The sequence below is a fragment of the Dromaius novaehollandiae genome, chromosome 1, assembly GCF_036370855.1.
Source record: "Dromaius novaehollandiae isolate bDroNov1 chromosome 1, bDroNov1.hap1, whole genome shotgun sequence".
In the NCBI taxonomy this organism is placed as follows: Eukaryota; Metazoa; Chordata; class Aves; order Casuariiformes; family Dromaiidae; genus Dromaius; species Dromaius novaehollandiae.
In genome coordinates, this window is record NC_088098.1 from 125138185 (window position 1) to 125150211 (window position 12027).

Consider the following 12027-nt stretch of genomic DNA (forward strand, 5'->3'; position numbering starts at 1 on the left):
TAAGGTTATAGATTTTCCCCCACACCACACAATAACCACCACGTATCATCACCTATGAATGTTGTTTCTATGCGTTCGATTTACATTGTCAAGAACATGAGAAATTGCTTTATTATTTACTGGCTCATTTTATGGAAGACCAAACATCCCCTAATAACTGTTCTGAACAGAAAACAGGACTGAAATTAGTAATGGGGGGGATTAAATCTTTAGGCACTTTAAGGACTATTTTAAAGTGTGCCATCAACAATGAGGTACTGTGTATCGCCTGAAAATGACCACTGCCATAATGCTGCGACAGTAACACACACATGGAACTTTTTGCTTGCACAGTATTTGTTAAATACAATTTAAAATTGTTTGGCCCAGAGTGAAGAACACATTGCACCTTTTACTGTAGCTATCTCTTGAAAAGCAGCAGCTGCAACAAACAACATAGGCTATCCTTCTTCAAAGTCACAAAGGGGCACAATACTCAATTTGCCACCTGAAAAGTAATTGCCACTGCAGTCGCTCTCAATTCAGGGGCAGGGAAAAGAGTCACAGCCTTAAAATGTCACAGATTTTACATGTCTCTACAATCATTGCACTATTAAAAGCAAACACATTTGGCAAGGCTGAACTAGCACATTATATATTCTACCTATGTAGTAAAAAATACATAATAATCACCTCTGAGATAGCTTGTTTAACAATTACTGGTCCAAATAAATAGGAACTTGAATACTCAGGCTACTATTTTTGAGTTAAAACTTCCAACAAGCATCCCCAAAAATAAATGGGAAAACTTTACCCAAATTTAGTAAGTCCAGGTAAAACGGTATTACTAAAAAACTATGAAAAGATCTGAATTAACTTGAGCACTAGAGAAAACATGGAAGCATAAAAGTGATCATTGCTACACAGCATATTCAAAAATCTTTTCTCTGTCCTTTCCTTATTACACTAAATGCATAAGAATGCATTTGCAATTCAATTTTCCTTTGTTCATCTCAAAACTACAGAACTTTAATTTGATAAGCAGCTTTGTTTCTATCAACTCATTTGTAAAAAACACCATCAAGCTTGTGCTCATTAAATATATATATGTATATATAAAAACATACAAAAAGTACAAGATAAATCACATTAAGAAACTTTTACAGTGTAATTCTCCTGATTATTTTATTCTTAAGGGCCAAATTTTTTGCGCACAGAATCTCAATGTGACTGATGTTCCAGAATTCAGCATAGTGCCACTGCACAGAATTCACCTTTCTGTGCAGTCCATTAAAAAACAAACAAAAAAAAAAAAAAACCCAAAACACCACACACCACAGGACAAAACATTCTTCTTAAATCAAATTCTATTTGTGAAATCAGCAAAATAATTTCTATAAAATAAAACAGCAAAATATTTAAATAGTATAGGGTGGGCTGTATCTGTTTTGCAGGGGTATTTGGTTTTTAGACAGGTTCCAAAAAAATTACACACATTCAAGTTACCAATTCTCATTTAAACACAGTATTTACTGATGCGTTTCTTGAAGTCTTTAAACAAATGTTTATTCTGGAATAGAGATACCTCAGAATTGTATTTGACTAACCAGTAGTTTCTTTTATAATTAAACCCTGCTCCTAATGTTAAGATTTCCTGTATAATGGATAAAGAGCTAAGACAATTCTTGCTTTCAAGTAGAACTGTGAATGAGCAGAAAACCAGCAAGTTAACTTGGTGCAGTGGCACTCACAAGTACTGTGTAATTTTGTTGACTTCCTCTTCACTGGGATGCAGTAGAAGGAAAGTGTTAGAAGTTTATCTAATAAGCTCTACCAAAGAAACAAAACAAGCACACCAAATACAGTCTATTATGCTCCAGGCATCCTGGCATAGCAAATTTTTGCATATTTGTTTTAAATCTTTTAAATTCCTATTTCTGAAAACTAAGTGTTCTTTATCCCACCCAGAGACAGAACTGTCAAACATCAGATGTGAGGAACATATGTGAAACTGAAAACCACTTGTTTGTCACATTTTCCCTCCCCATTTTATAGTCTAGGTGTAAGAAGAAAAAGTTCTGAGCAATACAGTTGTCACATTGGGACAACTGCTGTCACGTTCCCCCCCACCCCCATTGGCTACACTAACTTGGTGTGAAGCCATGCTAAATGTTACAGCATAACTATAGCTTCAAAGTGATTAACCTAATACCAGAATGAAAAAGGCAATGAAAAAAGATCTAGAAACAATGTTACATCACCAATTTTCCACATCAACCAAATAATTAAAAGGTTACCAGCCATTACGTTGCTCATAGTAAAATCGACTCCAGTGGCAAAGAATTAACGTGAAACTATTTTTGTGGTTGACATGGATAGGCTTTTTCGTAAAGGAGTTGATCCAACTGCCATGAGGCAGGCAACACTGGTTGCAGAGCGCAGCAGATATATCAAGAAATTATTTTTTGTTTTTGTAGATCTGTGAGTCTCATCAAGACAAAAAAAAGTTTCTTGCTTAAGAATTAACAGTCAAACATTAATATACTATATACACCTTTGCCATTTACACATTAGCATCAGGCCATTTATTACAAAACACTATACACTTTCCACTGCAGGCGGGTTATATATTGACAGCAATTTTCTGCAGATAAGACAGTGAATAGACTCTCCACTCCATGTTGATTAGGAATAGTTTTTCTAGTTTTAAATACTAGCCAGACACAGAGAAAGGTTGGACTGTAAGGCCTGGGTGCACAGTCTTGATGGAGCAAGTTAACTGATTATGTGCATTTCACTAATCTTTTGTTTGAGGCGGGGAAACTTCTTCACTGCCTTCATAGTTTTCTTGTGCTCGCTGGCCAGTTCGCTGAGGGTTGTTCATATGATGTGCTGCCGGGCCTGTATATGGCTGTCCATGCACGTGGTTATTCTGTAATAAAGCATAAACATTTTGAAGGAACATCAAACTTGTGGACTGCTTCTGAACAAGTTGATGTGGCCCTCTGCATTCAAGCTTTTGAAAATATCCCTAAAGCACACTGAATCTTGTGCAGTAATAACTGCATGAACATACATCACAGTTTCTTCATTCCTGTGAATTATATCCTTCACTTACCTTTTTAATTTCACAAAACTAAACAAACTTTGAACTTGTAAAGATAAAAGGATTAGCTAAATAGTAATTCCACTTTTTGAATAACAAACATTTACATGCAAAGCAAAAGCAGCAAGAAAGAAAAAAGGGAGATGAAAAGAGAGGCTGCCTATGTGCTGCAAACATTAAATTGTGCACATAATTTAAACAACAGATTCATCTAGTTGATTTTTTTTCCCTTAAACATTTGAAAAGCATTAGAGAAAACATACCTGCATTTATGTAGCATATTTTAATTTTTAAGAGGGCAAACTTCAAAGTTACAGAACTGAATAAAATCTAGACCAGTTCTTTTCTCCAGATGCTCTGCCTCAAAACAGTACAATTCAAAAATAATCATACACACATCTAGCAAATGACATCATCTTATCTATGTTGTTGTTCTGCAGAGTTTGACCAACTGTGGAGAAACCAGGAACATGAGGACCATGTGTGTTAGTGAGAAAGGCCACCTATTGCAAGAAAGTGAACATATCACATAGGTAACGGTGAGGTTATGGTATGTGTCTGAATTCCAAAGGAGTGGGAAGATCTGCATGACTTACCAACTGCTCTGCTGAGAACATCAAGTAAGGAAAGCAAGATGAAGGGGAAATGGGTTTGGGCAGGAAAGGAAATTAAATTAGCAGATTCAGAATATATAAAATGAATTTGACAAAAAAAAAAAAAAGAAAAGAAAAATGGCAACTGAATACGCAATTTATAAATTTAGTCAATTCACTCAAAAAAAGGTTCTGGTATGATTGCTTTCAGATCTGGCTTTCCACTAAAAGATGTTAACAAAGCAGCCATGTAACCCAAAATAGATTTAAATTTTGTATGTATTTATGATTTGAAGATCAGTGTTCAAAGGACAAGTTTTATATAAAACAAACACATCCATATTTTTATGAAGGTCTTCTGAACACTCGAAACGAAAATCAGGCCTTGAGGTCTTATTCTGTCATTAAAAAGCAAGAAAGCAACTCACAAAACAAAGCGTTTTTCAAAGTAAAAAAAAAATATGACTGAATCAAATTCAACGTGTACTAGCCTGGGACAACATCTGCTCTCCCCTACCTCCATGGATGGTTAATCCCTGACCTGGTAACACTAAAATTCTCACATTAAAATTCTCATGGTCAAACTGTTCCTGGCAAAGTGGAGCTGAATCTTTATCCCCATACCTTTAAGTGTGGTACTTCATAACAACATGCTTCTGGCTAAATGTTTAGAATTCAAGTTAGCCTGAATGCTTAAAAAACAAGCAAACAAAGAAACCCCCCCAGCAAACTTGGACTAAGCATAAATGGTCAAACTCCGAGCTCTTTACCTGTTGATACTGGGAACCAGGTGAATGGGGATAGAGTGGGGCGTCTTCAGGTGGAGAAGACTCATGTTCATCTGGGGCATCAGGATCATCTGGTTCCTGAAGTTGGAAAAAAAATACGCAATTTGCTTAGGTAAGATGTGCGCTGATTATTCTACCCAGAACCAATTCTATCTGTAAATGATATTTTCAAGCATACTCAGACAAAAATTATTTCCCCTATATCATCATAAAAGAACCGTAATAACCTGCAGCTTGTATTGGGCTACATAAGAATTTTCTTACTATTGACATATAATTGAAAAAAGAAAAACAGACCTTTTGTCCATTCATAGTCTACTGTAACTGGTCAGTTTCAATTCTATACTGATAATTCTGTAAGGGACAGATGTCCACACAAACAGTAATAAAAGTGGGAAAAAAAGGGAGTACACAATTGAGGTCAATGAAAGCACTCTTACATAAATCCATATTTATAAAATACTTATAAAATTGCTACCTCTGTAATGAATGGAGACTGTTACTAAGATTAGCTTTTTATAGTTTTTTTTTTTTTTTTTTTTTTTTTTTAAACAGGTGTCAAATTAATTCTTTACCTCCTCTGGGCAGAGTTCACAAGCTTTTGCAAGAGTCATTCTAGCACTGTGTGATCTCTCTAGGAAGTAGCCATTTGATGTTTCATTGCTTTGTACTGGTGGAGACCAATTATTATAGGTGTATTGGGGATTGCCAGTGTACGGTCTACGCTCAAGCTCGTCTCCAAGCCATTCTACTGCCCAGGTCCATTTTCTCTTCAAATCTCCATTGCTCTGCAGAAGGAAAATTAACATGCCATAATTATATTTTCTTTATTCTTAAAAACACAAGTATTTTCTTCTTCCTATACATCAGCTCTCACTGAACACACCACCAAGTGTATATGCTGCTGTTTAAGGCTGCTGTTTAAAGCACTCTCTTATTTTTCCTCAAATATCCTTTTTACTCAAGGAAAACTGGAAATCCGAAAGGAAGTCTGTGTGGATTTCCAGTAACAGCAGTTTGCAGTTACATCACACAATCACAAATGCTCTCAATGCCACATATTGACCTTCTGGTATAGGAATGTCCAAATGAGTTTCACGTGGAAGTGGTAATTCATGAAGTCAGTGAAAACTGAGTAATGTTTTCTACACGAAACTGGAAAAAAAGCAGGAAGAGCCAGAGTGAAAGGTATCACCTGAAGGATCTGGTAGGCTACAGGACAGTTGCTGAAGAGAGCTACCATGCACTTTATACACTGGTAAGCTCTTTTCTGATAATGGTTCTTAGAGCGTTGAATAGTATCAAATAGTCCATCCCTGTCATCCGGGATTCCCTTAAGTGCATTGTGAATCCTGCAAACAAGAATTTAAAGAGTTAGAATTTCAGTCTTTAAATTAAGGCTTCAGTTACAGTGTAATTAGAAACTTCTATAGTGAATATTCTGATTTTGATAACAGATACTTTTATCAGAAAAAAACCTAATTTGACAGAATGCAGGCATAATTTATAATTTTAGCATAACATTTGGTAATGTTTAAGCAAGTCAGTTTTTTAAACCTCCTGAATGAGGTAAGCTTGATTTCTGTGACTAGGATTAATCATAACTGGTGAATTTTTCATTTCTGACCAACTGCATTTACAGAATTGACTTTTTAACACAATAGGTTCCTATAGAGTTGGACTAGTTCAATCTTCAATAGAATGGTTACCTACCTCATAGCTATGGTTCCCCAAGATACAGTTTTTAAATGCAGTTCCTCTGAAGATATACATATATATGCATGGGGATAAGGGACTTGGGCATTCATTGGAACTAAACACACTTTCTGTGCCTTTTGCTCTTGAATGAGGAGTAGAGGAATGGATTACCATCCTGAAGTTCTTGCATGATTTCAGAAACTCACGTGCTTTTGGCTTTGAAAAAAATCAGAGAGGGTGCCAAGGAATCTACACTGATAGCATCTCAGAGAATTACATTTGTTGTAGGAAAAGTAAATACCCTCCTTTTCCTTAAGTCTCTGGCAACAATCAACAAACAGTCTCCAGGTAGCTGACAACCTAGGCTCCATCTGGAAGTGATGAGATGAGCTCTGCTTCAATGGATTTAACCTAATGGTACTTGTAAAACTATTATCCCCCAAACTTGTACTCACACTAGTCAGATCAAGAAAAAAACTGACAAGAGAGGGCCTGATGCCAAAGAACAGCCATAGTTATTAGTAAGAGAATAAAAGGAACACTGAAAGATGCACATTGTTTAAGACCACACAATTCTAATTTTCTGCAAGACAATGCAGTTGGAAGGGATTACTATTTACTACAGATAGTTAATACCTGTTTTCTGAAAGAGTAGAAAAAGATCACTAGAACTCACATAATAGCAAAACTAAAAACAGAGCAGAAACCACTGCTCCAAGCTACTGCCAAAAGTGGCAGCAAGAAATCAGAGGACAATAGCAGTTGACTCCTTTATATCCCTCTGCTGAGGGCAACACAGATCCAATGAAAAAGCCATTCCAAAATGCTCAGCTCCCCCCACCCCCACCCCTTTTTCTTCCCCCAGACATAGGAAATGCAGTGTTTAATTTCTTACTGTTTGAAAAGCACTATCCTAAACACTTCTATGACCTCTAACCTGCATTTCCAATACAAAATAATACTTTGTTTTGCTTCACGTCTCTACAATTATGTGCATCCTCCACTGTTCTGTGGACCTCAGATACCTTATGAAAGCATTTGTGTAGCAGGAAGAAAATATATACAAACCACATTACATATGAAAATGCTACCAAAACTGAAAAGCCTACAGAGAGTATTCTCTTCCCTTACGTAAGCTATAATTCCTACAAAGAAAACAAAGAAGTCCCTTGAATTCAGTCCTCAGGTTTTGGAAATGGGATAACCACCTTCTTTAAGAGTTTCTTCTGAAGTCTAGGCAACTGATGAAATTTTAAGAGTCCAGTCTACTTCTACAGGGAACATTTATGATTTCCCTCCTTACTGCTGCAGTCAGTTTTCACTAAGCAAGAGTGCTCTTACCTGAAGTATTTTAAATGTCATATGATCTGGTAAATTGCCTATAGTCACAAATTAAGAAACACAGGTATTTGAAATATTGCCAAGTAGCATGTACACATTTATTTTGTGATACCTCATCTACTTCTATATAAAACTTCTGAGGAACTGACTGTAAGCGCTCTCTCAAAATAGTCAATATCTACAACAATTGCTTTTTTTTTTTAAAAAAAAAATCTCAACTTTCAAAACTGTCTAGACATTGAAAATTAAGTTTGAAACTTCAGGATTATTTTAAAGGTAAAAACTATATAGAAGTTCTCTACATACAGAATATTTATTTCCATGAAACATGCAATGCTATGCTCCCAACTTCAAAATACATCTGTATCTTGGTATCACTCTTATGACTGTTCCTGCTAGTAAAACCAAGCTACCACTGGACCTTCTTTAACGAGATGTTTACAAGATTCAATCTGAGCAGCTAACAGTAAATATCAATGAATTTAGCTTAACTGGCACATTTGTGAAAATTTCTCCTGTATGTAAAAAAAATCTTGAGTTTACAGGACTGAGTGGCAATTTCTCAATAGTAAGGAAGGCAGAGGTATGAAACTGTAGATCTAAACTGTCTCAAAAACTGAGATTAAAAAGCGGAAAAAAGATTTACCTCTGTATTTTGACTAAAAATAAGATTTTAAACAACCCTCTTGGAAAGTATTCGCAACAGAATCGTTGGGAAAACCAACTGTACAGACACAGTAATCTTGAATTATAAAAAGACGGGTAAGTACCAACCTGTGAGTTTGCCAAGAGTCCTCAATTAGTAAGATTTGCAGAAGCAGATCCAAATAAGGTCGAAGCTCATATGTATATGAATATGCAACCTTAAAAAGCAAAAATGCAGAAAATGCAAGAAAGTATTTCTTTAAGGCATACAGATTACATGATGCAATGCAAAAATACAGTTGCTTGAAGTGAAGTTTGCTGTTTCAGCACAGGGAATTTAAGGGAAACTTCGAGATACCACAAACTTTTGTTATATTAAAAACAACAAGAACAAAACCCACAACCCTGACACTAGCAACATTTTTTTAAACCAGGCTTTGTAACAGACAAAATATTTCCTCAGGAGTTTTTAGCAGAATTGGTCTGAAACCCTCTACATGAGGTACTAGAGAAGCAACCTTGAAAAATACCTTTAGAAAAGCAAAATTATGAAATAGCATTTTCCACTGATATTGCTACTCCTAGACAATAAGTCCAAAGGTTATCCTAGAATGCAAAATAAATGGCTAAGTGAACTAACAGTAAAGCAATTTTTATTATGATTCTTTCAAATGCTACCAAAAAAACAAAAAACCCAACACCACAAAAATGTGATGTTTACATTGGGGAGGGACCCCAAACCCACAACAGACTAATTTATAATGAGCCATTCAGAGTTGAAAACCCTTTTATTTGAAGTGGCAAAGTGTGGCTAACCTTACACAGAGTACCAAGGAAAAACAAGACAGTACAAAACAAGATTCCTTGTTGAACCTGAAGCCAAGTACGTTGTGTAGACTTGTAAAAGAGGACCTTATAAACATATTCAAAACAAATGCAAGGGAGATCTTAAGAAATGATTCTAACTTTCTGTGTAATGAAAGGAGCTCTTTTATGGACAATGACAGAAATGCTGAAGGTAATGACCTTGCAACACATAATGGCAGTCTGGTCTGCTATGTTCCATCCTTAACATTGCCTTCCTAACTCATAAAAGCTTAACTGCTTTCCTAAACTCATAAAAGGACTTCTCATAATAGTCCAGTATGAAGGTATAGACCCAACAGTGAAAAGCCTAACAGATGATGACACCTTCAGGAAAGTTTATTTATCAAATACCTGCTCATCATTTCATATGACAACATTTCTATACATAAATATAGAATCTTGCATCATACACATTTCAATCCCCATCTTCCTCCTAGCTTTTTATTTTTACCTGCCAGAGAAGTTCACTGAGGACAGTGGAAGAGAACTGAGGATTCTCCCAACAGCAGAAACGAAGCAGTTTGATAGTTTCTTCTGAATTGCTACAATCTTCAATTATTTTCTTCACATAACTAGTTCGCACAAACAAGATATCTGCTACGTTCTGCTGAAGTGCCATTATAGGTTGAGATAAATTAGGATCACCGTAGGGGTTGGCAAGTGGGGGATTACCTAGAACAAGCAATTATTACTGATGAAAAGGTGCTTTCGGTGTAGAGACAACAAAATGTAAGCCGCTGTAACTCATCAATAAAAAACAGACAGAAGAAAACTTGCAACAGTCACTTTGCTTTGAAAAATATTATGCTATGCAATAATTGAATCTTCTGATTGCAAAGCTTGATACTTGCCACCTGAGTGAGCTACTTCTCAGTTAAGCAAGGGAGCACAGCAACCACCAAAGCAGAACAGCTGTAGGTATGTTCATATGCAACAGGAGTTACCAAGAGTTTCCTCAGTGAAATCCTATCTCCAAAATTTATGTGCTTCCCGGCTTGTGTAATACAGGCCAAATCTATCAAATTTCAGGACATGAAGTCTATTTAACTTTGCTAGGCAATGGGAAAGGATTCAGAGGAATATCTATGGTAGAACAGTCCAGTCTGAATCTCTGGAGTGTAGATAAAAAGAGTACACTCTTGAAAGAATCAAGATAGAAAAATCTCATTTTGTAGGCTTCATTTTGTGTAAGAAAAGACTGTTGATTTGCTCCTGATGTTTCTTGATTTAGCAGTATTGCGTTATTGCTCAAAGATGCAGAGAATTTCAAGAGAGAACTTTTTAGGCTAATACGCTGAAGCAAAAATAAATTACTCTGCAAACAGGAATCATGATTAATAGTCATACCAGTGATCATACAATGTAATATTTTCTTATAAAACATTATGAACATAGTGAACATGCAATTAATTTTCATAGGTAGCATATCTTTTCAGTATGAACCCCAAATAGTATGCTGGAAGCAAATCCAAATCAAAACTGCCAAAAGGTTCTGAAGCTTATAATAGCAGCGTAAAATTTGCAGTTCATTAACCTTACTATCATACATTCCAGCCTATTGGCTTTATAGCCTGACACACTAATGAGTTTGCTATTAAATAGCATCTCTACAAATTTATAATTAGTTTTTCTAAAATATGCTTAATGTAGAACAAGTATAGGCTATACTCCATGTAGTGTAATACTGCCAGTGCATCTCAAAAAATAACTGCTTACTCTATTCAATTTATACTGTGGGGACACTGATTTATACTATGGTCTACTAATTTCTTGCTGGTTCTTTTATGCATAGAAGTCCTGGCTTAATGTTGTCCTTTTGACTGCAGCTGAGCACTGAGTGGATGCTTTCAGGAGACATCCACGACAAAGCGAGATCTCCTTACTGATAACTGGTATCAACTACTTCAGAGCTTGTTATAGTTTTTTTTTCCAGATTACTTTATACTGGTAAAATTAACATTGGTAACTTTTATAACTGGAAAATCATGTGTTATTTATTGCCTATTCAGAATTAAGAGATCTCAATGCAACTCTCTACAGTCAGCTTAAACTATTCAAAAATCATCTTAATATTTCATATCCTACTCAATTATTTTCCTACATTATTTAGGAATATGTCAAGGAGCATGAACACCAGAATGGATACCTATCTTCTGTTTTTTAGTATGTCAGTATATCAAATCTGATTTGCCTACAACAATCAAGAAGTGTTTGTCTTTATATTTAAAGAATTTTAAACATAAAAAGGCAAACATTTTTTCTGGTAATGCAATTTATACATAGTAACAAAATAAGCACACAAAACAGTTATTGATACGTTCAACTCATTTAAGGAAAACTTAAAATTCACTATACCATTGATAGAAGACTGCATGCGTGATGACACATTGCAACAACGGATCAGTTGTGACACAACAGTGTATAACTTCCCCAGTTCAGCATACTGGTATTTAATTGGAGGACCTGGACCTTCATCCAAAGCCACAAGCATAAATGTTGCAGGAACATTTAGCTTCAGAAGCTGTGTCTTCTCTGCTACACCTTTACAGAAGAAAGGAAAAAAAACCTGAGGCAAAAAACTTATTTCTAGTAGTGACAACACATTTTTTTTGAACAACAACTACTGTTTACATGATTGATAACTTTGCAATTGCTAGTTTTTATTATAACCATCATTTCGGGTGGGTGGAGGGGAGAAACAGTAAAATGCTCAGGCAAATTGTGTTCAGCTGAAAAAAACACATTCAAGAAGAGTTGTAAGTGACTACAATTTTTAATAGTGCTCATCTGTACTTAAATAACTAGTGTTTGTGTTCATAGCCAAGCCTCAGAGAAGCCTTTTGGACAAAGAATTAATAATTTTTAAGAGATGTTTATTGTGAGGCTCAAGATAGCATGAATACCCTCCACCAGTGAAGAATCTAAGACTTACCCAGCTGTGCCAGATTACTCAATGAATGTACACGTGTGACAAAACCAATCTTCTAAAATAATCCCCCTACCCCCAAAA

At 35.6% G+C, this 12027-nt stretch overlaps 1 protein-coding gene across 2 annotated transcripts in view; it reads right to left on the reverse strand.

Annotated features, from left to right (window-relative positions):
- Window positions 1-1071: 1071 nt before the first annotated feature.
- USP9X (ubiquitin specific peptidase 9 X-linked) overlaps window positions 1072-12027 on the reverse strand; it is a 110905-nt gene continuing 99949 nt past the window's right edge. For both annotated transcript variants that reach the window (XM_064497482.1, XM_064497474.1), the window contains exons 39-45: window positions 11373-11558; window positions 9469-9689; window positions 8280-8368; window positions 5662-5818; window positions 5042-5254; window positions 4449-4544; window positions 1072-2911 (exon numbers count right to left, since the gene is read on the reverse strand). In XM_064497482.1, coding sequence (XP_064353552.1) covers window positions 2777-2911; window positions 4449-4544; window positions 5042-5254; window positions 5662-5818; window positions 8280-8368; window positions 9469-9689; window positions 11373-11558 — 1097 coding nt within the window. In that variant the 3' untranslated portion in view covers window positions 1072-2776. The remainder of the gene's footprint in view (window positions 2912-4448; window positions 4545-5041; window positions 5255-5661; window positions 5819-8279; window positions 8369-9468; window positions 9690-11372; window positions 11559-12027) is intronic.